Source organism: Myotis nattereri, assembly GCF_964212035.1.
Source record: "Myotis nattereri genome assembly, chromosome: 14".
Classification (NCBI taxonomy): domain Eukaryota; kingdom Metazoa; phylum Chordata; class Mammalia; order Chiroptera; family Vespertilionidae; genus Myotis; species Myotis nattereri.
The window spans coordinates 20,861,267-20,888,611 of NC_138089.1; the positions used below are offsets into that span (position 1 = coordinate 20,861,267).

At 48.6% G+C, this 27,345-nt stretch overlaps 2 protein-coding genes, 1 long non-coding RNA gene and 1 pseudogene across 7 annotated transcripts in view; 1 reads left to right on the forward strand and 3 right to left on the reverse strand.

Moving 5' to 3' along the window:
- Positions 1–5,189: 5,189 nt before the first annotated feature.
- LOC308530134 (heterogeneous nuclear ribonucleoprotein A1-like) lies at positions 5,190–6,912 on the reverse strand (annotated as a pseudogene). The gene is made up of 2 exons: positions 6,904–6,912; positions 5,190–6,101 (listed from the first exon to the last, which is right to left on the reverse strand). The product of its transcript is annotated as a heterogeneous nuclear ribonucleoprotein A1-like (transcript).
- A 3,399-nt stretch (positions 6,913–10,311) lies between these two features.
- CHDH (choline dehydrogenase) lies at positions 10,312–20,132 on the forward strand. The gene is made up of 7 exons (XM_081105982.1): positions 10,312–11,929; positions 12,351–12,502; positions 13,136–13,265; positions 14,179–14,313; positions 17,081–17,223; positions 17,625–17,727; positions 18,599–20,132. Exons 1-7 carry the CDS (start codon positions 11,227–11,229, stop codon positions 19,015–19,017), a joined length of 1,785 nt encoding a protein of 594 aa, XP_080962108.1. The 5' UTR covers positions 10,312–11,226; the 3' UTR covers positions 19,018–20,132.
- Positions 12,967–20,836, reverse strand: LOC308529727. Its single transcript, XR_013996785.1, has 6 exons — positions 20,377–20,836; positions 18,579–19,926; positions 18,348–18,431; positions 17,221–17,406; positions 13,916–14,070; positions 12,967–13,304 (listed from the first exon to the last, which is right to left on the reverse strand). It is a non-coding gene; the product is annotated as an uncharacterized lncRNA (long non-coding RNA).
- A 2,236-nt stretch (positions 20,837–23,072) lies between these two features.
- Positions 23,073–27,345, reverse strand: part of CACNA1D (calcium voltage-gated channel subunit alpha1 D) — a 296,908-nt gene continuing 292,635 nt past the window's right edge. For all 4 annotated transcript variants that reach the window (XM_081105979.1, XM_081105978.1, XM_081105980.1 and 1 more), the window contains 2 exons: positions 25,857–26,177; positions 23,073–24,892 (listed from right to left, as the gene is read on the reverse strand). In XM_081105979.1, coding sequence (XP_080962105.1) covers positions 24,599–24,892; positions 25,857–26,177 — 615 coding nt within the window. In that variant the 3' untranslated portion in view covers positions 23,073–24,598. The remainder of the gene's footprint in view (positions 24,893–25,856; positions 26,178–27,345) is intronic.

Genomic DNA, 27,345 nt, shown 5'->3' on the forward strand with positions numbered 1-27,345 from the left:
TTGTTCCCAATATTAGAGTGAAAATTTCATTCTTTCACCATTGCGTGTGATGTTAGCTGAGGGTTTTTCACATATGGCCTTTGTCATGTTGAGGGAGTTTCTTCCTGTTCCTACTTTACTGTTTGTTTTTAATCATGAAAGTGTTGAATTTTATCAAATGCTTTTCTGCAGCAATTGAGATGTTTATGTGGTTTTTATTCCTTCATTCTCTTAATGTGGTATATCACACTGATTGATTTTCATAGGTTGAACCATCTTTGAAGTACTAGAATAAATCCTACTTGGTCATGGTGCATAATCCTTTTTAATATGCTGATGAAGTTTTGCATCAAGATTCACAAGAGAGATTGGTCTGTAGTTTTCTTGTTAGTGTCTTTAGTATGACTTTGGTATCTAGGTAATACTGGTCTCATGTAATGAGTTAGGAAATTTTTCCTCTTCTTCAATTTTTGGGAAGAAAGTGAGAAGAATTGATGTTACTTTTTCTTTAGATGTTTGGGAGAATTCATGAGTGAAACCATCGTGTCCAGGCTGTTTCTTTGTTGGGAGGTTTTTGATTACTGATTCTATCCTCCTTACTAGTTATAGATTTATTTGTACTTTATATTTCTTCATGATTCAATTTTGGTAGATGGTGTATTTCTGGGAATTTGTCCATTCCCTCTAGGTTATGCAATTTGTTGGTACAAATTGTTTATAGTACTCTTATGATCCTTTTTATTTATGTAAGATCAATAGTGATGTTTCTACTTTCATTGTTGATTTTACTAATTTCTGTAAAATAAAAAAAAATTGATGTTCCTACTTTCATTTCTGATTTTACTCTCTCAGTCTACCTAAATATTTGTCAGTTTTTTTAAGAACCAATTTTTGGCTTGATTTTCTCTATTACTTTTCTGTTCTTAATTTCATTTCTCTCTACTCCATTCCCTTTCTTCTGCTAGCTTTGGGTTTAGTTTGCTCTTCTTTTTCTACTTTCTTAAGATGTAAAGTTGGGATATTATTTGAAAACTTTCTTCTTTTTCAATGGGTGCACTTACAGCCATGTTTCCCTCTTAGCCCTGCTTTTGCTGCATCTCCCAAGTTTTGGTATGTTGTGTTTTTGTTTTCATTTGACTCAAGGTATTTTCTGATTTTCTCTGTGATTTTTATCTTTGACACATTGACTGTTTAAGAGTATATTGTTTAACTTCCACATATTTGTGACATTTTCAGTTTTCCTTCTGATATTGATTTCATTCCATATGATTAGAAATTATACTTTATGTGATTTCAATCTTTTAAGAATTCATTAATATTTGTTTTATGGCCTAACATATAGTGTGTCCTAGAGAATATTCCATGTGCGCTTGAGAAAAAAATGTCTATTTTGCTGCTGTTGGGTGGAGTGTTTTATGTGTAAGATACAATTGGTTTGTAGTGTTATTCAAGTCCTCTATTTCCTTATTGATGTTCTCTCTGGTTAATCTATCCATTATTGAATTTGAGTACAGAAGTCTCCATTTATTGCAGTAGAACTGTATTTCTTCCTTTAAATCTGTCAATGTTTGCTTCATATATTTTTGGGTTCTGATGTTTGACACATATATGAATTGCATGTTTTAAAACTTTATACAAAGGTTTCATTCAGGTGTTACCATCCTGTAGATTGCTTTTTATATTTGAATATATTTTTAGGATTCACCCATGTTGATGTGAAGTGCTATCACTGTTGTGTGTGGGTTTTTTGATTGACTGTACTTTTTCTATATCCTTTGTACCTCCATATACATTTTTAAGTCAGCATGTCAATTTCTACAAAAAAGACAACAACAACCAGAAAACAAACCCAAAACATCCTGCTGAGCTTTGATTGGCACTGCCTCAAACCTGTCAATCACTTTAGGGGAATAATGACATCACAACAATATTAGATCTTCCTATTCATGGTATCTCTCTCTATTTAGGCCATCTTTAATTTCTATCAACCATGTTTGTAGTTTTTAGTGTATAGGTCTTACACATATTTTGTTAAGTTTATTCCTAAGTGTTTCATATTTCCTGATGCTCTTGAAATTGGTGTTGTTTTATTTTGTGGTTGCCCCACAGAGGGTGGGATGGGATCAACCCCACCACCACTCAAAATATGTTTAAATATTGAGACTGATGCAACATACATGTACTAAGAGGCTATTAATTACTCTCAGAATGAGGCCTCCTGGGGAGAGCAGGGCAGGGAGGTACCCATTTTGGTCTGGGATGTCTTGAGTGAAGAGAGGGACAATTAGCTCTGATTTTTGTTATGTTTGAAAAATAGCACTAATGTGATGATTCCCATATGTAGGTTTGATTTGCATAATTTAAACTTCCCCACTGACAGCCAGGGCAGGAATGCCAGGACTTTCTTATTGACTTGCCCAGTATGGAGCCAGAGTGAGGAATGGGGTTTGAAAGCTGTCAGTGGTCGAACATCAAAAATAGATGCAGACTTCTTTATTACATTTAAGTGTTCAGTTGTTCATTAAGAGCATATAAAAAATACAGTTGACTTTTGTGTGTTTAACTTGTACCTTATGACTGTGCTAAATTCACTTATTCCAGTAGCTTTTTAAAAGAATTCCTTGGGAATTTCTATGTAGATAATCATGTCTACAAATAAGGACGTTTATAATTCTTTCTTTCCAATCGGTATGCTTTTTATTTTAACTAACTAATTACTTAAACTTAAATTCCTAGTTTGGAGCCTTCACACAAGGTTAAATGAAAGTGGTGAAAATGGACGTTCTTGCCTTGCTCCTGAGCTCAAGGGGAAAGCTTTCAGTCTTTCACCATTTAGTACAGAGTCAGCTATAGGTATCTCATAGATGCCCTTCATCAGGAAGTTCTCTTTCATTCCTTAAGTAACACAAAGATTTTATAGATTTTGAATATTGCTAAATGATTTATGCATTAATTAAGATGATCATGTGCTTTTTTCTTTTTTGGATTATTAATATCCTATATAATCCTATTAATAAAAGCTTAATATGCTAAGTGTCCGGTTGTACAGTCAGCTGTTCAACCAATCAAAGCATAATATGCTAATGATATGCTAAGGCCGCTCAACTGCTCGCCATGATGTGCACTGACCACCAGGGGGCAGATGCTTCGACTGCTAGGTTAGCTTGCTGCTGGGGTCTGGCCAATTAGGACTGAACTAGTTGGGCCAGACATGCCCTGGAGCCCTCCCACGTCCCTCCCTGGCCCCATTCGTGCACCAGTGGGGTTCCCTCAGCCTGGCCTGCTCCCTCTCCCAATCCAGGACCCTTTGGGAGATGTCAGAGAGCCGGTTTCGGCCCAGTCCCGCAGGCCAGGCTGATAGACCCCAGGGCCTCTAGTGATGAAATACAAAGATTGATTGTCAAATGTTGAGCCAACCTTGTATTCCTGGGATAAACTCCAGTGGGTTACAATGCATGCTTTTTGTATGTTGCTGGATATTATTTGCTAAAACTTTGTTAACGAGATTTGCATCTTTGTTCACGAGATTTGCATCTTTGTTCATGATGGATATTAGTCTATAGTTTCCTTTTCTTGTGAAAGCTTTGTCTAGTTTGGTAACAAGATAATGCTGCATTTATTAAGTGAGTTGGGGAGTGTTTTCTACTATTCTGTTTTCTATAAAATTTGTATTATTCCATCTTTAGTGTGTGATAAATTTTACCAATGAAGTTTAGAGTTTTCTTTGTGGGAAGAATTTAAATTATGAACGCTATTTTTTTAAGAGATGTATATAGCTAATTAGGTTATATAGTTTTTCTTGAGTGAGCTTTGATAATCTATCTTTCAAGAAATGTATGCATATTATCTTATTTATCAAATTTATTGGGGTAAAGTTGTCATAATATTTCTTATACTGTAGAATATGGAATAATATCCTCTCTTTCATTGCTGATGCTGGTAATTTGTGTTATCTCTCTTCTTTGGGAAGGGATTTATTAATTTTATTGTTTTAAAGAACAATAGTTTGGTTTTATTAAGTTTTTATTTTTAAATTTGTTTTCAATTTTATTGATTTCTGCCATTATGTTTATTATTTTCTTCTAATTACTGGGAGATTGACTTTATTTTTTCTAGTTACTTAAAGATAAAAATATAGATCATCAATTTGAGTTCTGACTTACTAATATAAGCATTTTAATGCTATATATTTCCCTCAAAGCATTGCATTCCCTGTATTCAACATTTTGGTCTGCTGTGTTTTCATTTTCATTCAGTTCAAAAATTTGCACTCTGGCCAGTGTGGCTCCGTTGGTTGGAGGGTGTCTCTTACACCAAAAGGTGGCAGGTTTAATCCTGGGCAGGGCACATACTCAGTCGTGGGTTTGATCCCTGGTCAGGCGTGTGCAGGAGGCAACCAATCAATGTCTCTCTCTCTCCCTCTTTCCCTTTCTCTCTCTAAAATTTTTATTTCTTAAATAGGGATAATCAGTTGCTTAAAAAAAATCTAGCTAATGTTGAAAAAAAACCATAAAAATTTTCTAATTTCTTTAGTGATTTCTTCCTTGACTCAGGTTATTTACAAGTGTATTTAAATTTTACTATTTAGGGATTTTTAGAAATATTTTTATTATTTATTTCTAAATAAAATATTTGGTGGTCAGAGAAAACACTTTGTTTCATTTCAGTTCTTTTAAATTTGTTGAGATTTGTATTATGGCCCAGAATAAGGACTGTTTGGTGATATACATTTGCACTAAACATGTATTCTGCTGTTGTTCAGTAATAACTGTTGATTAGTTGTCAGGTTAGTTCATAATGCTGTTCAAATCTTCTATATTCTTACTGATTTTTTCATCTAGATGGCTTTTTTTTTAAAGACATTTATTCGGCATCATGATCAGACTATTACATTTAGCAATCAACAACATGGGTACAAAAATTCTACATTAAAACCCTTTGTTGGAATGCTTTACATTTCCCACAGAACGAAAACAGAAATAACCTGTTATACAATTAGTCACAAATAAAGTGCTCGAGTTTTTTGCTCGTACACTTCAGTATTGTCTAAAACATGTCTTCTTTGTAGCTGTTAGGTCCTGTCACCACTGTGTTTGGCTGAGTTCACAAATCTATTGTAACCTGTAGTTTCCCTGTCACTTTTCTCACTCTGCTCTGCTCTCTTACTAAGCTTTGTTTCCTGGCGGTAATTAAAACCTTCTGCCACTGCCTTAGCTACTGCTGCTGCTGGAACCACCATAGCCACCTTGGTTTCAGTTTGGCAAAGTATTGATCTCCACCATCACAGGAGACAGAACTTCTCTGCCTCCAAAATTTTCTCCTTCCACGGATCCAAAACTTGAAGGTGGATTGCTGTAATTGCCAAAATCATTGTAGCTTCCACCATGTCCAGAATTGCTTCCATCATTACCAAAGCCATGATAGCCATCCCCACTGCCACCAACCATATCCACCACCACCACAGCTGCCACCAAAGCCACCTCCACCACGAAAGTTTCCTCCATGATCAAGGTTGTCATGCACACCAAAACCATCTCCGTGACCACCTTCGAAGTTTCCAGAACCACTTCAACCTCTTCGGCTGGACGACGCACTAGCCATCTCTGGCTTAGACAGGGCTCTCCTTACTTCACAGTGGTGGCCATTCATAGTAGGGTGTTTCTGAATGACAATTTTGTCTACAGAGTCACAGTCATCAAAGGTTACAAAAGCAAAGCCTTTCTTCTTGTCACTGCCTCAGTCAGTCATGATTTCAATCACTTCAGTTTTCCCTTACTGCTCAAAATAATCTCTTAAGTGATGTTCTTAAGTGTCTTCTTTACTACCAGTCTTAATCTTTTCCACAGTTAAGTGGGCACCAGGTCTTTGAGAATCTCCTCTTGAGACAGCCCTCTTTGGTTCCACAGCTCTTCCGTCCACCTTGCGTGGCCTTGCATTCATGGCTGCATCCACCGCCTCCGCAGTGGCACACGTACAGACCCAAAGCTCTGGAGTGCTTGGTGTTTAGATCTCTCTTCACCACGGTCGGTGAGTGGTCCCCACTGCTGAATATGGCTCCTCAGATTCTCAAAGCTCCAACCTCCAGTAAAGAGCCTCTGCAGCTGTCCGGACTCCTCGGGAGACTGTGACTTAGATGTGATAGGGATACTCTAAGGATGCTTATTGCTTCCTCGGCAGTGTCTGCCAGCAGAAAGGAGCGATCTAATGAGCATATCCCTCGATGTTTTATCTATTACTATGAGGGGAGTATTGAAGTCTCCAAGTGTAATTATGTATTTATTCATTTCTCCTTTCATTGCTATCTAATTTTTGCTTCATGATTTTGGAGTTCTATTGCACACATACACGTTTAGAAGTGTTTTGCCTTAGGATAAATTGTCTCCTTTGTCATTTTTAGATGTCTTCTAAACCCTGCTAATGTTCTTTGTACTGAAGTCTAGAGCTAATATTGTCACTTTAACTCTTATTTGTGTAGTGCTTATGTGGTGCATCTTTTTTCAACTTTCATATTTATTACATGTCTTTATTTTTAAAGTGGGTTTTTTTGTGTGCGTGCACAACATATATTTGAGTCTTGCTTTTTAAAATCTCACTTGACAGTCTCTGCGCTTTAATTGGAATTTTTAGATTATTTCCACTTAATGCAGTTATTGATATGGTTGGATTTAAATCTACCATTTTATTATTGGTTCTTTATTTGTCCCATCTCTTTTTAGTTTATTCTGCCATTATTTTTTTTTTAGTTTCAAATGTACAGCCTAGTGGCTAGACAATTATATACTTTACAAAGTGTTCCCCTGATATTTCTACTCACCTGGCATCATATATAGTTATTACAGTATTATTGACTACATTCCCTATGCTGTACTTCACATCCCCATGACTATTTTATAACTATCAATCTGAATTTCTCAAACCCTTCACCTTTTTCATGCAGTTCCCTATTCCCCCCTTCCCCTCTGGCAACCATCAATCTGGTCTCTGTGTCTATGAGTCTATTTCTGTTCTGGTTCATTTATATTGTCCTTTAGATTTTACATAAAAGTGAAATCATATGGTATTTGACTTTCTCTGACTGATTTATTTCACTTAGCATAATACTGTCTAGGTCCATTCATGCTGTTGCAAATGGGAAGATTTCATTCTTTTTTATGGCTGAGTAATATTCCATTGTGTGTGTGTACGTATGTGTGTGTGTGTGTATGTGTGTGTGTGTGTGTGTGTGTGTATCACAGTTCTTTTACCCACTCCTCTATTGATGGGCACTTGGGTTGCTTCCATATCTTGGCTATTGTAAATAACCTGCTGCAATGAACCATAAGGGTGCATAAATTCTTTCAAATTAGTGTTTTGGGTTTCTTTGGGTATATGTCCAGAAGTTTAATCGCTGGATCATAAGGCAGTTTTAGTTTTTTGAGGAAATTTCCTACTGTGTCCCATAGTGGCTGCACCAATCTGCATTCCCACCTGTAGTGCACAAGGGTTCCCATTTCTCCACATCCTCTCCGACACTTGTTTGTGGGTGTATTGATGGTGGCTATTCTGACAGGTGTGCGGTGCTATCTCATTGTGGTTTTAATTTGCATCTCTCTGATGATGAGTGACATTGAGCGTCTTTTCATATGTCTACTGGACATCTGTATGTCCTTTTTGGAGGAGCATCTATTCAGGTCCTTTGCGCATATTTTAATTGGATTTTAGTTGTATGAGTTCTTTATACATTTTACATATTAATCCCTTAACAGATGTATCATTGGCAAATATGTTCTCCCATTCAGTGGGTTGTCTTTTCATTTCGTTGATGATTTCCTTTACTGTTCAAAAACTTTTTAGTTTGATATAGTCCCACTTGTTTATTTTTTTTCTTCTCTTTCCTTGCCAGGGAGATATATCAGAAAAAAAAAAATTACAGGAGAAATGTCAGAGATTTTACTGCCTATTTTTTCTGGTTTCAAGTCTTATATTTAAGTCTTTAATCCATTTTGAGTTTATTCTTATCTATGGTGTAAGAAGGTGGTCTAGTTTTATTTTTTGCCTGTTGCTGTCCAATTTTTGTAACACCATTTATTGAATAGACTGTCTTTTCCCCATTGTACGTTCTTACCTACTTTGTCAACTATTAATTGGCCATATAAGCATGAGTTTATTTCGGGGCTCTCTGTTCTGTTCCATTGAGCTATGTGTCTGTTTTTATGCCAGTACCATCCTGTTTTGATAACAATACCCTTGTAGTATAGTTTGATATCAGGTAGGGTAATACTTTGTTCTTCTTTCTCAAGATTGCTGTGGCTGTTTGGGGCCTTTTGTGGTTCTGTATAAGTTTTTGGATTATTTATTCTAGTTCTGTGAAATATGCCATTATTTTGATAGGAATTGCATTGAATCCATAGATTGCTTTGGGTAGTTATGAACATTTTAATGATGGCAATTCTTCTTATCCATGAGCACAAGTATATGCTTCCATTTACTTATATCTTCTTCAGTTTCTTCAGTGTCTTATAATTTTCTTATTCTTAGTATTTTTGTTTGTTTTAAAATATATTTTTATTGATTTCAGAGAGGAAGGGAGAGGGAGAGATAGAAACATCAATGATGAGGAAGAATCATTGATCAGCTGCCTCCCGCATGCTCCCCACTGGGAATCGAGCCATGTGTCCTTCATTAGAATCAAACCTGGGACCCTTCAGTCTGCAGGCTGATTGCTCTATCCACTGAGCCAAACTAGCTAGGGCTATTCTTAGGTATTTTTTTTAATACAATTATACTGGTAAATGGAATCTTTTTTATTTTTTATTTTTAGTTTCCCTTTCTGATAGTTCATTATTAGTATATAAAAGTGCAAGTGATTTCTGGATATTAACTTTGTAACCTGCTACTTTACTGAATTTATCAGTTCTAGTTTTTTTTTTTTAATGGAATCTTTAGGGTTATGTTTATACCGTATCATGTCATCTGCAAATAATGACAATTTTACTTCTTCCTTGCCAATTTGGATACCTTTTATTTCTTCTTCTTAACTGCTGTGGCTAGGACTTCCAGTACCATATTGAATAAGAATGGTGAAAGCAGATATCCCTGTCTTATTCCTGATCTTAAGGGAAACACTTTTAGTTTTTTGTGCATTGAGTATGATGTTAGCTGTGGGTTTGTCATATGTGGGCTTTATTATATTGAGATATGTTCCCTATATTCCCACTTTGTTGAGAGTTTTTATCATAAATGGGTGCTGGATTTTGCAGATGCTTTTTCTGCATATATTGATATGATCATATGCTTTTTATCCTTAATTTTGTTTATGTGATGTCACATGTTAATTGATTTGTGGACATTGTACCAACCTTGCATCCCAGGAATAAGTCCCACTTGATCATAATGATTTTTTTTTTAATCCTCACCCGAGGCTATTTTTCCATTGATTTTTAGAGGGAGGGAAAGGCAGAAATATTGATGTTAGAGAAACACATTGTTTGGTTGCATTCCACATGAACCCTAACTAGGCCACGGCTGGGAAGGGGCCTGCAACCAAGGTACGTGCCCCTGACCGGAATCGAGCCTGGGACCAAGGGGTCCGCAGGCTGACTCTCTATCCATTGAGCCAAACTGGCACGGGCTGATCTTTCTAATGTGTTGCTAGATGCAGTTTGCTAATTTTTTTTAGAATTTTTGCATCTATGTTCATCAGGGATATTGGCCTATAATTTTCTTTCTTCGTAGTGTCGTCATCTGGTTTTGGAATTAGGATGACACTGGCCTCACAAAATGAGCTTGGAAGTCTTCGCTCCTCTTGATATTTTTGGAATAGTTTGAGAAGGATTGGTGTTAGTTCGTTTTTGAATGTTTGATAAAATTCACCTGGAAAAGGGCATGCCTTTTACCCTATCAGGTCATTAGTGTGGAGAGCTGAGTTAACCTAGTGGGAAGTTGAGCTGCTGCCACCTGGGGCTAGTGTGGGGCCTGGAGCGCTGGCAGGTTCTTCTCAGTGCTCCTGCTTCAGACATGGCTTTCAGGAGGCCCTGGTGCCCCTTTCTCTGTGCCTGCAGGAGGGGGCAGTGGGAGTAGGCCTTTCTCTGTACTTTACCTCTTAGCCTGCCTCCAGTGGTAGGCCGCCGCTGGTACTTGGTACAGCCTCCTGGAGGGGCAGGGCATTTATCAGGGTTTTCTTGAGGTTTCTCAGTGCTCCTGTGGCAGCCCTAGTCTCGGGCAGGCTTTTTGTGCCCTGGCCTCATGGCCGGGGCTTTCTCAGAAGTTCTTGTGTCAAAGAGTTCTTGGTGGGCTACCTGGTTCTTTTTTTTTTTTTTTTTTTTTAAATATATTTTATTGATTTTTCACAGAGAGGAAGGGAGAGAGATAGAGAGTCAGAAACATCGATGAGAGAGAAACATCGATCAGCTGCCTCCTGCACATCTCCTACTGGGGATGTGCCCGCAACCCAGGTACATGCCCTTGACCGGAATCGAACCTGGGACCCTTCAGTCCGCAGGCCGACGCTCTATCCACTGAGCCAAACCGGTTTTGGCAACCTGGTTCTTTTTACCTCTGCACTGAGCATGCTGGGAAAGGAACCTGCAAAAGCTACTGACATTGCTTGTCTGTTAGAACTTTAGCATTCTCCAGAGTGATCTTTGAAAATAGTCGCTCTGATCCCACCTCAGTGAAAAGCTGTCTGGTGTATGCCATGCAACCTCAGGTCACAGGCTTTCAGCTCTACAGTCTAGAGCCCTTCACTCCGACTTTCTATCAGCTACTTATTTAGGTCTTATCTGTCTCCCTGGCCCCAGACCATCAGTTTTGAGGGCAGGTATCTTGTTCTCTGTGTATTGCCAGTGATGAAATGGCTCAGCAACTGTCTTGAAAGGATGAGGAATGAGTGGAAGCCGGGAAAGTCCTTACCTCCCCAGCTCTCCAGCAGACAGACTCCTGCCCAGCTACAGGTTCATGCACAGGCGTCACAGAGAAGCCTTTCTGGGGGCTCCCCAGGTTTGGGGACAGGCCTCTCTCCTGTGCCCCAGCCCTAGCACAGACCTTGCAGTACTGATAGAACTGTGTGCACCTCTGCTCCCTCCTGGGTCCCCAGGGCAGGGCTATGCTAGCCACGCCTGTCCCTCCCAGCCCTGGGCAGACTACTTGGTGAGCCTGCGGAGGCCCTGTGCTGCACCATCTGCATGCTGCATTAAAACATTTAAGGCCTGTTTTCCTGTTGTAGGAAACGCGAACCCTCTGTGGACATAGAGGACTTGGACTGGAAGCATGTGGTGTGTCCTGCGCGGCTGGAGGCGAGGGCACCTGAGCCCTTGGGGAGCGCGGGGGCAGCAGTGGCCCCCGGCCTTCCGTGCTCTGGCCAGTGTGGCCTCCGGGAGTGGAAACGAGTACAGCCACGTGGTGGTGGGTGCGGGCTCTGCGGGCTGCGTGCTGGCTGGACGGCTCACCGAGGACCCTGATAAGCGTGTGCTGCTGTTGGAGGCCGGGCCCAAGGACACGCATGCGGGGAGCAAGCGGCTCTTGTGGAAGATCCACATGCCCGCGGCCCTCGTGGCCAACCTGTGCGATGACAAGTACAACTGGTACTACCACACCGAGCCGCAGGCAGGCATGGACGGCCGCGTGCTGTACTGGCCGCGCGGCCGGGTGTGGGGCGGCTCCTCGTCCCTCAACGCCATGGTCTACATCCGCGGGCACGCCGAGGACTACGACCGCTGGCACCGCCAAGGCGCCACGGACTGGGACTACGCTCACTGCCTGCCCTACTTCCGCAAGGCGCAGTGCCACGAGCTGGGTGCCAGCCGGTACCGCGGCGACCAGGGCCCCCTGCATGTGTCGCGGGGTAAGACCAACCACCCGCTGCACCGGGCGTTCCTGGAGGCGGCACAGCAGGCCGGCTACCCCTTCACCGAGGACATGAACGGCTTTCAGCAGGAAGGCTTCGGCTGGATGGACATGACCATCCACAAAGGTAGCGTAAGGTGCCCACCCCCATCTCCCTGGTTCTTCCTTGGAGAAAAAAATTCACTATTGCAGCCCCTCCCTCCTGCTCGCATCATGGTCAGTAAGTGTGGACACCCGGGGCTGGTCTGAGCTGGAGGGGACGTGACACCGTGGGCATCCTCTGGGTCTCTGGCCCCTGGGGGTGTGGATAATGGAGTCGGCTCTCTGGCCAAACAGAGACTTACAGATGGGGAAGCAGGCACAGGACACCCAGGGGGCCCAGGCGGACGTGAGTTTCTGTGGACGGGGGCTTTTGGTTTCAGCCGTACTTGGAAGGCAGAGCTTACACAGTCAGGGAAAGATAAATTCCCCCTTTCTCCAGCCCCTTCCCACTCCTCCCCTGGGCAGGGGCGAGGGGCTGTGCCTGAAATCCTCGCTCTCTCCTGCAGGCAAGCGCTGGAGCGCAGCCTGTGCGTACCTGCACCCAGCACTCAGCCGCCCCAACCTCACCGCCGAGACCCGGACGTTCGTGAGCAGGGTGCTGTTTGAAGGCAGCCGCGCAGTGGGCGTGGAGTACATCAAGAACGGCCAGAGCCACAGGGTGAGCCAGGCACCCCCAGGCCTAGGCAGCTCAGATGGCGGGCGGGAATGGGCAGTCGTCATGCTCTGTCTCCATCGGCACTGTGGTGGGGAGTGGGCAGCGGGTGGCAATGGCCTGAAAGGTTGTTCGCAGGGCTTAGCTGGGGGTGGAGGCCAGTTTAGGCACCTGCAGAGCCTGTTGTGCCCCAGATAAGCGCCCCTGTGAGCCTGTCTGCCGCTCCCCACCTCGGCGCTGTCCCCGGGACCTTCCACACCTCTTTGGAAGTTGATAGGTTATAAGAACCGTAACTGTGCTCATACTCCGTATTTCTGCACCGTGCTTGTCCCACTTAGCAGTGTGCCAGGATGTCCTGCATCCCACTGCTCGCTTTATGGAAACCGCTCATTCGAGTGCGGTTTCTCATTTCAGTCCCACGGTCCTGTTTTTAAGACCATCATTACGAACTGGCGGTCGCTGAGTATTTCAGAGTACAATCATGATTTATTGATTTATTTGTGCCTGCGAGAGCCGAACATGTGGGGAGCTTTCACACAGCACCCTGGGCATCCTCTTCCCATGCCGAGGCCACGCTGTCAGGTTCTGTCTGCCTTTGGGAAGGGAAGTGTGACCTGCTGGGCCCGCTGCCTCTTCCAGGCTTACGCCAGCAAGGAGGTGATTCTGAGTGGAGGTGCCATCAACTCCCCGCAGCTGCTCATGCTTTCTGGCGTCGGCAACGCAGACGACCTCAAGAAGCTGGGCATCCCCGTGGTGTGCCACCTTCCGGGTGAGTTTCCTCCTCCACTGCTCCTGGAGGGGGTCTCTGCTAAACAGAACGGTTTATTGTATTTTATTAGTATGGACTGGGGAGGGGACAGGAGTCGGTGCTTTTCAGAACTGTCCCACTTCTCATGGGCCTGAAGGTCCCCTGGGACCCCAAGTCTTTGGGTGCTCTCCTCCCGTCCCTGGCCATCCTGTCCCACTGAGAGGCGAGGCCCCGTGGCAGGGAGCATCTGCCCGTAAAGCCTCCTGGGCCAGGCTCAGCAGGTCACCAGGGCAGCTCTGTGCTGAGGGATCCAGGCCTCCCCACTTGCTCTGATGTTAAAGATGCTAACTCAGTGCTCCTGGGTATGCTTCTCACATGAAGACAGTTCTCCAGGCCTGAAATTTATTTTACAAACTGTCTTTGATGCCCTTTGGGGCCTGTCCCTTTTGCCCTCTCTTATAACCCTCGCTCCCAGAGGCCTGACCGTTCTGCATTGAGGCTTCCTCCTAAGGGGTCTGTGAAGGTGCTGGGCCATGACAGTGACCTGCCCAGCATCCCCTGGAGCTTGGATGAGCTCATGCAGGTCTGCACAGCACGAGGGGGCCTGCTTCCCCCGGCCAGAGGTGAGGCTGGGGCTGTCAGCCGTTCAGTGACAGCTTCCTGAGCAGTACCTGCTGCACACGTGGGCCCTGCCCTCAGAAAGGGTGCTGCTTGGCAGGAAGGCAACTGGATGGGTGGCTTTGGCAACATCGGAGAGGGCTGGACTTGGCCAGGAGTGCGGAACGGTGTCCCTGGGCGGTGACCCGGCGCCTGAGCAGGAACTGGCCTGCAGATAAATGGGTAGGGGAGAAGTTTTAAAAACCAGGGGGATGTTGAGAGGTCAGCTAAGCTCCCCTTGGTAGCCATTGCTCCTCACCACTCCCTCCTATTTCAGGAGTTGGTCAGAACCTGCAAGACCACCTGGAGATATACATCCAGCAGGCATGCACCCGTCCCATCACCCTCCACGCAGCGCAGAAGCCCCTGAGGAAGGTCCGGATTGGTCTGGAGTGGCTCTGGCAGTTCACAGGTTGGTAGACATGGTCTGTGGGCATCGTGAGGTGCTGAGCTCTGCCACTGGCCTCAGCTCTTTGAGCCTCAGCTTTCCCATCTGAAAAATGGGATACACAGTTCCTGCCTGATGGGCTGGTGTGAGGACCAGACTCCTCAAGGGCTAGGTGCTGCTCTTCCCTGCAGATGGACGGGGATGGCCGTGTGCTGGACACCATGAGGTGGCCAAGGAGCCAGGAGAAAAGGCACTTGGTGCTGGACTATAGAGTCAGCACCCATTGCTTAGTTAGAAAACAAATGGAGAAAGTAGAGGAGAACCAAGATGGTGGCATAGGTAAAGGTGGTACTCGCCGCTCCCACAACCACATCAAAATTACAACTAAAATACAGAACATCACTCAGAACCGCCCCGAAAGCTGGCTGAGGGAAGTCCTACAACTAGAGAAGAAAACAGCGCAGGGAGGCTGGTAGGAGGGGCGGAGGCACGGAACGCCGGTCTGACACCCACGTGTGGCGCCTTTTTTCAACTGGGGGGAATAGCTCAGCTGCAGAGGTCTCCCGTGAGGAGCAGGGGGTCCCAGCCCCATACCAGACCCCCCAGCCCAGGGTTCCAGAGCTGGGAAGAGAAGCCCCTGTAACTCTGGGCTGTAAAAACCAGCGGGGATTGTGGCTGAGTGACAAGGAGGCAATTCCTCTTAAAGGGCCAGCACATGAACTTACACAGACTCGCTCCATCTGAGCTTGGTGCTGGGGGAGCGGCTCTCGGGGAGCCAGGGACTTATGGGGAGGAACTGGATTGCCTCGTCTCTGAGCAAGAACTCAGGGGTGCTCGCAGGGGTCACTGTTCCTGTGCTAAGACCTCCCGTTGCAGAGCTGCCTGGCAGTGATAGCTGAGTTTCCATCAGCTTAGCCAACATCGTTTGCTCTGCCCTGGTGATTCCCTGAGACCCCGCCACATCCAATTTGCAGCAGCTTTTCCATATGAATGGCCTGCCTGTCCTGGCTCAGGCATCAGACTTTTCTAAAATCTCTCAAGCAAGCAAGAGCTGGTGTCAGCGTGCCCAGTACCTATCCATAAGAGGCCCAAGACAGTGTGGCCTCACCTGGGCACTTCCGGACCCAACACAAGTGGCGGCCACCTGTAGGTCGCTCTGTGGCTCTTGCAAGGTGGCCCCAGGCAGCGGCTGACTTTGCACCTTTCGGGAGACCCCAGAGCCAGTGCACCCACTGGACAGCTTCAGACCATGCCAGGCTATAACTACACACTCACGGGCACGCAGCGAGCACCAAAGTCCCTCTGAAGCAAGTCCGGCTCCATAGGGCTGTCTCCTGCACAGCAGCGCTCCCACTCAGTCACAGCTGATCCTCACAGCCAGTTGGCCAACAGCAATTAAGACTCAACTGCAAGGCTAGGTGCACCCCTTGTGGGCTGTGTGTACAAGGTGCCCAGCTCAGGTGACGGGAGGCTGAGCCACTGGGCCCTACAGGACACCTATTGGACAAGGCCACTCTGCCAGTTCCAGGAGAAGAGTAGCTTTACCTAATACATAGAAACAAACCCAGGGAAGCCGCCAAAATGCAGAGACAAAGAAACATGTCACAAATAAAAGAACAGAAGAAATCTCCAGAAAAAAAACTAAATGAAGTGGAAGCAAGCAAACTACTAGGTACCATCAGTCGCATTTATGAGGGCGCTGGAAGCAGAAGAGAGAGCAAGATACTGTAACCTATTTGAAAAAATGACAGAAAACTTCCCCTACCTGGTGGAAGTAATAGACTTACAGGTCCAGGAAGTGCAGAGAGTCCTAACCAAGAGGAACCCAAAGAAGCCCACACCAAGACACATCATAATTAAAATGCCAAGGGTTAAAGACAAAGAGAGAATCTTAAAAGCAGCAAGAGAAAGACAGCAAAAGCAGAAAAAAGATAAATCCATATCTTTCAGCAATTGAGTCTGAAAAGAAAAATAAATGAATGAAGAATCTAATGAATAAAATAGACTCAGAGGCATGGAAACAGGGAGCAGACTGACAAATCTGGGGCAGTGGAGATTAACCAAAGAACTTAATATGCATATATGCATTACCTACGGACACAGACAATATGGCAGTGAAGGCTTTGGGCAGGGCAGGAACTGGATAGAGGGGAACATCTGTAATACTCTCAACAATAACGATTTAAAGAAAAATAAAAGTAGAAAAAAAACAAATGGAAAATGCTGAATTTCCGTAACTCTGAGTTTGGCCAGGAAATGGTGCTTTGAAATCCTATTCATTCACTCAGCACCTGTTCCTCACAAACTTACTGAGTGCTAGAGGATGGGAAGTCCCAGGAAGGCACGTATCCTCCGGCAGTTTGCACTCGGATGGGGACAATGGAAAGAATCGTGTAACCATGCTCAATGTTAAGTTCTGTGAGAGAAAGACCAGGGGATCTGAGAGGCAGGAAGAGTACGTGCAAAGGCGCCTGGACTAGGCATCTCATTAGTTGGGCCAGAGATTGCAACACGTGGTGGGAGGTTAGAGGGGAGAGGGCTCGGTCACGAGGAGTACAGGCCAGGCCAGGTTAGGGTTACGTGTGGTACACGAGGCCTCACAGTCCAGTCTCAGTGGTGGAGTTGGGGGGAGAGGCAAAGCTGAAGACTCGACAGGTAGACAGGCAGCTGACATGGGAAGCTGTGGTGCCAGTGAGCCCACCTGCGGGGAGAGGAAGGACAGGTAGGAGCACCGGGGGCCTGAGGCCGGCCCACATGCCCTGCTCTGACTGACTGCTCTTCCAATCCTCAGGGGATGGAGCCACGGCCCACCTGGAAACAGGTGGGTTCATCAGGAGCCGGCCTGGGGTCTCCCACCCAGACATCCAGTTCCACTTCCTGCCATCCCAAGTGATTGACCACGGGCGTGTCCCCACCCAGGAGGAGGCTTACCAGGTGAGCAGACAGTCTCATCTTTTCCATCTTCCCCCCTGCAGCGGGGCCTTCAGGGTGGGGAGTGCACAAGCCTGTGCCCCGCCCTGCAGCTGCTCAGTACGTCTCAGCTTAGGGCAGATGCTCTTGGTACTGAGCACTAGCAATGGACCAATGGCACCAACTCTGCCCAGGGCTTGCCAGCTCCTGAAAATTTTGGCCATTCAGTTATAGAGGCAGGAGTGATTCATCAAGGTGGTTTTTAATCACTGTGGAGGGTGGGCAGGTAAGATGCAGGCAGATGCTAAAGTATAGCTGCTTTTAATTGACTTTGGCTATAGAGGCCCACCCCCAGGAAACCTGGGACCTCTCTAAACTGAGTTGGGGGGCTGATGGAAGTGACTGCTCCCTCTGGATTCACCTAGGTGCATGTGGGGACCATGCGGGGCACGAGTGTGGGCTGGCTCAAACTGAGAAGTGCCAACCCCCAGGACCACCCTGTGCTGCAACCCAACTACTTGTCCACAGGTAACTCCCCAGCCACCTTTGTGTGCCCCAGGCCTGCGCCTGCTGGTCACTGACGGAACAACTGCCTTTATGGGTTTGTTCCTGAACCACATTTTCTGAGACACAGGCACTCTCTGTCTTCCCTCCGCCCCATCATTCTAGGCCAGAGGTCCTCAAACTTTTTAAACAGGGGGCCAGTTCACTGTCCCTCAGACATTCCTCACATGCGCACTGCGGGCCGGATAAATGTTTTCGGCGGGCCGCATGCGGACCGTCGTTTGAGGACCCCTGTTCTAGTCTGTACATTTGCACACCCTGCTGTGTGGTGCCCGGGGTCCCTTGAAGTAACCACATGAGGAGAGATGTGCAGCTTTCAAAGCAACTTACTGGAGGTTCAAGGCGGCGGCCTGGCTGTGTACACACAGCTCACAGAGCACTTTTCCTGCTGTGACTGAACATCCTTTAAAAGCGAATTCTATTCCCCGGCCTGCCTCTCTGCACACAGCAGAGATGACCGCTCCCCACCCGGCAGGTTATGCCCAGTAATAACGTGTGGGGCCCTCACAGCCACGCGGTGGCAGAGGCAAGGTGTGAGGTCTGATTCCTAACGTGCAGATCAAATCCAGATCCCCGATTCATACCGGGGGCCTCTGAGGCAAGCTGTGTCCGTCTCGCATGCTCTCTGTTTGGGCTTCATGGGACTCTGCTTGGTTGCACGTCACCGCCTGTGGGGAGGGCAGGAACTGGATAGGCCCCAAGCAGCCTAGTGGCCGGGACCTCCGCGTCCTGACCGGTCTCCCCTCGGGCAGCTGACTGAGCCTCTCCCGGCCCAGAGTCTGCCTGCGAGGCCAGCATGGTGAGAGGACGCTCACCTGTGTCTTCTCCTCCACAGAAGCCGACATTCACGATTTCCGTAATTGTGTGAAGCTGACCAGAGAAATTTTTGCCCAGGAAGCCCTGGCACCGTTCCGGGGAAAAGAGCTCCAGCCAGGAAGCCACGTGCAGTCCGATGAAGAGATAGACGCCTTTGTGCGGGCGAAAGCCGACAGCGCCTACCACCCCTCGTGCACCTGCAAGATGGGTCAGCCCTCTGACCCCACCGCCGTGGTGGATCCACAGACCAGGGTGATTGGGGTAGAAAACCTCAGGGTGGTCGACGCATCCATCATGCCCAGCGTGGTCAGCGGCAACCTGAACGCCCCCACGATCATGATCGCAGAGAAAGCAGCTGACATCATCAGGGGGCGGCCTGCACTCTGCGACAAGGACGTCCCTGTGTACAAACCCAGGACCCTGGCCACCCAGCGTTGAGGCAGTCACTGCCTGGAAGCCCCCCACCCGGCCAAAAGAGCCCTTGCTCCAAATGCTCTTTCCTGAAACTCTCTAGAATGTTAGGGTTCAATGGCAGAGAACTGGACAATTTCTTAAGAAGTGAGACCAGTCCGTGAGCCAGGCTCCTCTCCCCCTGCCTTGTGCTGTGGGCCTTTGGGGAAAGGCCAGCATTCTGGCAGGAGGCCCGTGGAAGACTCGGCTCCTACCTGGGTCCCCTCCAACCTGGGGGCCTGCTGCCTTCCTCCTTCCTGGTGAGGCTGGAGGAAGGTGTCCTCTCCCAGGCCCCCCTCTGAAGGCAGGCCCCTCAGAGAGCAGGCTCCATGCAGAGGCTGGGTGCTGTCTGCTCCAAGGGGGCACCCCCACCTTGGGCTGAGCTGTGGCTGGGACCAGGAGTCCTGCCGACGTTAGGGGGTGCAGCCGGGACTTGTGCCTGAGCCTGCAGTGCCCGTCCCGAGGGAGCACTGCCTGCGGGGTGAGGTGAGGGACAGCACCAGCCTCTCCACTCTCCTCGGCTCCCTGACCTCACCCCCAGAGGGAGGCACGAGCTGGTGCTCAGAGGGGCCGGCAGCCCCCTGCCTGGTTCTTACTGAACACAGTCAGCGTGACGAGAGGATTTCTGGGTCTTATTCAAGGAGGGAAGTATCTGCAAAGACCCCTCGCCACTACAGGTTTCATGACTTTGCATTTTAGATGAGTTTCTTGTTACCAGGAAACCTGGAACCCAGAGCAAACCCCACATACCAGACCTCGCTCCACGCCAGGCCGTGAAGACACTTTCCCCGGCGCTGGGCAAGGCCGGCTCATCCTCATTCTCCAGGTGTCCGCGGGACAGAGCAGGACGGGCTGCAACGGACCGAAAGGCAGTCAGTAAAACTGTGCGGCCTGGTCCTGCGAAAATGCGATTGAGAGAGAAAAGGAAATGGTCAGATTTGGGTTTGGGGTGGCGGGAAGAAAACCAGATACGGGCAGCATCGAAAACAGTCCTTTGATCTTAAAATTTCTCCTAATTCAATAATGTAATCCAATAATTTATTTTGAACTGAGGTATCTTTTCCAGACTGTTCTTACAAGGTAATAAACTAAATGCATTTTTGATTTGATTGTTTTTAAAGTTATTCAAAGCCACAGTCTGTGGCAGGGAACAAAAGAATTGCTATGTGGACGTCTGCCATGCTGGCCCAGAATAAGGGAGGGAGGGAAACGGGACATTCCGGCTTCTCCCAGGACCAGAGTGGACGGAGGTGGCTTGGAGGCCTGACAGCCACATGTGTGTTTCTGAGAAAGACCTTCTAGAAAGGCCGGAGGAAGAAAACCCCCTCTCCTTCCGTTAAGTCGTACCCGCATCCTGCTTTATCTTCTGTTCCACGCAAGGGTCAGGGAAGAAAATTCTCCATCTGCCACGAGATTTCTCCGAGAGAGGCTGCCGCCGTGGCCCGGGGCTGCCACCTCGGGGTCTGGGAGCCACCTGCCGGGGCGAAGGAGCAGCAGGAGTGCGGGTGCGGCTGCCAGCCCACTGCTCCGAAGGCCAAGAAGAACAAGCTAGGTGCGTGGGGTCCGGGTGACGGCACTGACCTCGGTGCTGGTATGGCAGGTGCACGGCCATTCCGTGCTGCCATCGTGTGCTCTGGGGATGGTCCCGTCTCCAAGACAGTGGCTTGTTGCTACCGTGGCTGTGCTGTAAGTTAAGCAAATAACACATCCGCAGCCCCCTTCCCACTCGTGCATTCAGGGCCTTGTTCCTACGACCCCACAGTTCAGCCACCGCAGAAATAAGTTTCAAAAGAGAAGACTGAGAGTCACATGTCAGAAACCCACAGGGGTTCAGACCCGGGATGGAATATTCTGACTTAGAGCAGCGTCCCCTGGGTCCCGACAGCCGAGCGCTGTGGCCGTCGGGGCAGAGTGAGCAGCGGCCACACCACAACCACCAGGCTGCCTGCAAGTTCCACTGCCACAGGGACCCTGCCGCCTGAGGGAGGGCTGTTGTCTGAGGAAGCCAGAGGGGCAGAAGGTGCCGACCAGAGGTGGGGCGAGGAGCCAGCCAGGCTGCTGCAGAGGCTGGGCCGCACTGAGCCCCCAGACCTGCCCCTCAGTCTCACCTGCCCCCCAAAGTTCCCAGGAGACAAGGCGTATCATTTTAGAGAAATAAAGGCTTTTTAACAAAGGACAGCGTAGCTGGAGTCTGTTTTGAGTGGGGGTAGACTGCCCATTAAACCCCTGAGCAAAAGCCTGCAGTAGCTAAGAAAAATGAGTGTAATTGACAAAAAATGGATTAAAAGCATAAAAGCTGCATTTGCGTCCAGGGTCCAGGCTCAGGAGCGCTGACCCCTCTGGAGAAGCCTGTGCTTAGGCCGATGACTCAGCAGACGGTCTCCCTGACCGAACGAGGGCTGACGCGCGGGTAGGAGCAGCTGCCCGGGGAACGACCTCCTTTTCCCAGCGCCCCAGCAAGAACCGGCATTTCCACACATTCAGGCAGATGCTCCTCTCCAGCCAAACCACGTCCCTCCACCCACAGGTCACTTCCCATTTCCACTGATCAACTCAACATCCGCTCTAACACCCAGATCCGTTTCTCTTAAAAATCAGGGGAAAAACCACACCAGCTCTTCACTGGCCGGTCTCGAGACCCAGGCAGTCCTCTCATTTCGTCTCCTGCCACCGTCCTCAAGACCACACTCCGCTTGTCCCCACGGTGGAAGCAAGGGCCCCAGGCCTGTCCTCAGTCTCGCCTGCCCTCAGAGTCCCCAGGCGACGAGACATATCATCGTAGAGAAGTAAAACGTTTCCACAAACGAAAGCGTAGCTGGAGTCTGTGCCGAGCTGGGTCGTCGCGTAAAGGAGCCGGAGCTGTGCGTGACCATTTTTTTTAGAACAAATTGACCGCCCGTCATAACAATAAAAACCTTTGTAGAAAAGCAGATGCTTGGCAAAGACACTTACTCCCATGGTGTGGCCTATTAGAGCAACAGCAGCATGAAATAAGCGGCCCTGGTTTCTTTCGCCTGCATGGGGTCAGCAATAAAGGCGGCTTGTCCAGCAGGTCAAGCCCACACTGTGCACCGGCCTTGGGCTAACCCTGCAACATCTTGGAATCGACCTGGGAAGCACCAACCGGCCAAGTCCGGATGGAAACCACGGAGACAGTTGTTAGCGACGCTCCTGCCTGCTACGTCAGAGCTGCCGTACCCATTTTGTGATACTATGAAAAACACAGGTTAAAGAAACTAAAGACTACTCCCGGGGACACAGCAAAGTGACACTTTTTTTTTTAGGGGACGGAAGGGGAACCAAAAGAAAAGACTTTTAATCATAAAACTTTCCTAAAACAAAGGGGGAAAAAAACATGCTCTACAACTTCAAATTTTTCTTACAAAGAAAAATTTAATGTTAGGTGAGAGGTTGAACCAGGCTTAAAGCAGACAGAGATTAGGAGTGGTGCAGCCCATAAAAATGCCCATTTTTCAGTACTGAGTGGAAAACATCATTGCCTATCCCAGAAGAGTCAGTCCTGGTAGACAGTGTTGGACCGGTGATGGAAAGCCACACAATAAGACCAATACCTAAGAGAGAAACAGAGTCCGAGGAGATGGTAACAGTGGTTTAGCCCTTTAGGAGAAACAGTGCTCTCTGCAGCTGGTATCAAGTGACCATAGGCATCGACGGAGCGACGAGAATAAGAAAAGAATCTACACAATTACAGAACTGCCCCCACAGAGTGCCCGCCCCTTCCAAGCTCTCACTGGCAAACGCCAGCTCTTTGCAAGGAGAGCTCCCAAATACAATAAAATTATTACGCAATTTTCTTCTGAAGAACATTTTTACATTTAATAAAAAAAGGATTTACGTCAAGAAATAATCATTTACAAACCTTGAAGAGTTTTTTGCCTGGATCTGGAGTAAGAATGTCTTAAGAAGAGGTTTGTAAGGTCTTCATAACAAAGTATTGTTATTTACAAAAAAAGAAAATCCACATTAACAGGATGTCTATTTAATATTTAAAAATTTTGAACCCCCAAATTGCTACCTGTTTGTTTTGTTTGTTTTTTTTTTGACTGCAGAGAATCCTTGCCAAGGTAACTCGACAAAGTCAGCATTATTCCGTGAACAGAAAAGGAAGCCTTGACGGGTCTAGCGATCCCAAAGTGGGTTTTCTCGGGAAGTACAATCGCAGTGGGAGTGCATTCTAGTGAAGACGTCAGCCCTCATTCAGTTGCATATAAAAGCCCTCGGAGAGAACACACGGTACAGCAATGTTTTGTAAAAAGGCAACGATACTATTTGTCCAGACCCCGATCTTCTAACCCTCTGAGGATCGCGTCACTTTGCTTCCTTCACCCCCCACCCCCAGCATTCCTTACTAGTATTTCCTAAGACAAGCAGCCTCCCCTTTCCCAGGGGACACGAGCGGAGGGACTTCGTTCACCTGTAAGAGCGTTCTGTGTGGCCAGGTGAGCAAACCCACCACGAGGAGTGCCACGGGGTCGGTCTTGTCCTGAACTAACGGGGAAGGGGGTGAAAGGAACACCGCCCCTGGTGGAGCAGAAGGTACCCTCTCCAGTCACAGCACTCTTGCCCAGGGAGAAGACCACCAAGAGTCATCGGGTGTATCTTCTAGGGACTCAAAATACTTTAGAAAAATCTATATAGTGTCAAGTTCTTTTGAACTTAAAATTTCACCCCCCAAAAGATTTTTCACTGAATAAATGAGAATTGGCTCAATTTCTCCTACTTCCGTGTAGTCTGAGTAAAAATACCAATGATTTCTAGATTTCAGTGGGGGGAACTACAATTATTAGGACCCATGGATATTGCTGCAGTTCAAATACGATACAATAATTACAAAATATAGACCATCTCTTTACAAATACAAATGATCGTATATTACAAGTCATGTACAGTAAGTCTAAGTTTTAAACAAACTAGCGTATCTAAGTTGACCTGGCTGCGAGTGCATTAGGATTCCAGTTTACGGCTGCCCTTGGCCTGACAGTCAGAAACCGACCATCTGCGCGGCGCGCTCCCGTGCAAACTGGTGTCACGGGACAGAAAACCTTGCCTTGGGAGGTCCTGCTTCCCTCTGCGGAGGACGGCTGGTGGGTAGCCCTGACTGACTGTGTTTCAGAACAGGAGCCAGGAAGCAGGGTGTCTGGGAGGGAGATGCTGGGCCCAGTGAATGTCTGATATGCTAGACCGATGGCTGAGGTAATGACACAGGTACGGTGATCGTCATCACCTTTAACCTTCCCCACCGTGCCTGTGGGCGGTGGGCGTGGGCAAGTGCCCCGCGTGGGCTGTGAACAAGAGGGCAGGCTTGCCCGGCGCCCGTCCTCCGTGCATGGGCGGGACCTGCTGTCCCCGCAGCTGGGGCTCAGCTCTGAGCACAGCTGTTCCCTACAGGTTTATGGCTTCCTTGAGGCATGACATCACCTGCACAAAAGTCTAATTAAACACGGACTTCACACTAGTGCCTAAACTTTCCTAACTATGAGGCACTTTTTCCCTGGCCCTCGGGCACCCCACCTGAGGGCAGAGCTAGTCCCCGCCCCCCGCCTGGGGGCTACAGGGTGGTGATGCAGATCATTTCATCTGCTAGGTCCTCCTCCTCCCTCCCCAGGTCTGGCTCTTCGTCGCTGTAACCTGGCCCGAAGTCCTGGAGCTCGTAGTCCTGGCGGCTCGCGTCGGGGCTCACGTCCCCGTTAGCCCCGGGGTGCACGGTCCCGTTCAGCAGGTGGCTGGCTGCACTCTCCATCTCGTCGATGGTTAGGTCACAGGCGTCAGCAATTTCATGTTTTGTCGCCGACACAAATTTTGGGTCCCTTGCATACCGTCCTAAGCCTTCGGAGATCAGGACCTGCGCAGGAAAGAGGATCGAAGGCATGAACCGGCTGAAAAGCTTTGCGGGGGGATAAGGACAGAAACGCCACCTCAAGCACAACGGCACCGCGCGGCCAGCCGTGCTCACCAGATCTCGTGCATGGTAACTACATGTCAGTGGACACGGCTTAGGCTTTGAAATATCACGAAGCTCAGAAACTATACAATTCAGTGGTTCTCAACCTTCTGGCCCTTTAAATACAGTTCCTCATGTTGTGACCCAACCATAAAGTTATTTTCGTTGCTACTTCATAACTGTCATGTTGCTACTGTTATGAATCGTAATGTAAATATCTGATATGCAGGATGGTCTTAGGCGACCCCTGTGAAAGGGTCATTCGACCGCCAAAGGGGTCGCGACCCACAGGTTGAGAACCGCTGCTATACATAGCCCAACAAGAATGAAACCCACCGGGGAAGACAAGACTCTCTTAGTGTCAACGGGTCACAGTCGCAGGAACAGCACATGTGACCCCCAGGGACAGCTGTTTATGGGGCTCGGCAGTGACGGGTCTACCAGTGATGGCGAACCTATGACACGCGTGTCAGAGGTGACACGTGAACTCATTTTTTTGGTTGATTTTCCTTTGTTAAATGGCATTTAAATATCAAAAATATACATCTTTGTTTTACTATGGTTGCAAATATCAAAAAATTTCTATATGTGACAGCACCAGAGTTAAGTTAGGGTTTTTCAAAATGCTGACAACGCCGAGCTCAAAAGGTTCGCCATCTCTGGTCTATACCCATGCTGTCGGCACCATCCTTGCTGCTAAGAAATGGTGGAGCCAGATCAGAAGCGAGGTAGCCTGGCTCCAGACCCTCCCGCCCTCGGCCCTCCGCCCACTGCCTGCTCCTGCTCTGCGTGGCTCTCAGGACGCCGCCCCTGCTGTGCCTGTCCCAGGCCGGCCCCCCCTGGGCAGCGGGTGAGCTGCACTCACGGCCTCCACCAGGCTGTCCGCGCTCCTCTGCTTGTCGCTGTTTTTGCTGTGGAAGCTGCTGGGGACGGTCAGGCTGGCCGGTGTGAAGGTCCGGTAGGAGATTCCAGGCTCGTCCGTGTACCAGGAGCTGCGGTGCAGGGAGGGCAGGCTGCCGTTGACCTGGTCCAGGGCCTCCGAGGGCTCCACCTGGATCAGGGGGGTGTAGCACGGCGCCCAGTCCCGATACGGAGGGGTCGCTGGAGGGGTGGCCCACGAGCGGGTCGAGTGGCTCGGCGAGTACTTCTGGGCTCTGCTTGAATCTAGGCCTGCGACTGCCATGACCTGAGGAGACAGGGAGCGGGGAGATGGGGGCCTCAGCGGCCTGGGCTCGGGCCTCGCACCGCCGCCCGGCACGAGGACTGCTCTGCGGGGCGGCCCCGGACAGGACCGTGGAAGCGCGCCGAGTCAATCAAGTGATCGGCAGTGGGGAGTGGGCTTTCCAACAGACGGCATTTTCTTTTCCCCCAAATCCATTTCCTATGACTGTTCCCAAGAAAAACTGGAATTGTTTCAGAACGACCAAGCATCAGGGAAGACACACAAGCCGGGCGTGCGAACACGGCAGCCGGGCACTTGGTTGAAATGTGGAAGTACATTCAGGGCAAGCGTGCAGGGACGCCCAGCTGTTCTCTGCTCTAGCGCACGTGCCCACGGCCGCCCCTGCCTGCTCTGAAGCCCCGGGCACAGGGCACCCTAGCCCAGTCTCATGGGCAGCTCAGGCCCTTGGCCTCACGGAAGCCATGCCCGCCAGGGAGCCGTGCAGACAGCAGCTGGGCCTGCCGGGGGCGCAGGGAGGGAAGGCATCGTGGCCTTCGATGGCCTGGGCCTTCCCAGGCTTGTCCTGCGACCCGGACAAAGCAGGACACAGATCAAAATGAACGTAAACGCTGAGGACAAAGGAGTACGGAGCGGCAGAGACGCAAATAGACGATCGGAAATGGCAGCTACCGCTCAGGTGCTCCGGACACTCAGGATGGGAAACATTCACGGAGCGGACGCCAGACCAGGCAGCCCCTCCGCCTGCACCCCCTCCCCTCCCCCACTTGCACAGGGGACAGCATCTCTGATGTGCTCTTTCAGAAAGAAGTCTGTGTCCTTGAGGCAAAGCCCTGGTGAGCGGCCCTGGCCCCCGCTCCCTCCTGTCCAGCGCTCTCACCGTGGAGGGGTCCTTCTCCCTGGGCCACGCTCCCCTCACAGGCAGGGTTGGGGGCTCACCCACCCCGTGAGCACAGAGCCCTGCCCGCAGAGTGCTCCGTAAATGAAGGAAGAACCTCTCCAAGCAAATAAAGGCACTGCTGGCTGTTCAGGGTGGTCTAGCAGCCGCCACTCCCCGCGCTGTGAGCTGTACCCAGGCCCTGTCTTCATCGCTGAGGGAGACGTGGGGAGAAGCCTGTGCCGAGACGGAGAGCCCAGCTTGGCAGGTGGCAGCCGTGGACTCAAATGCCAGCGT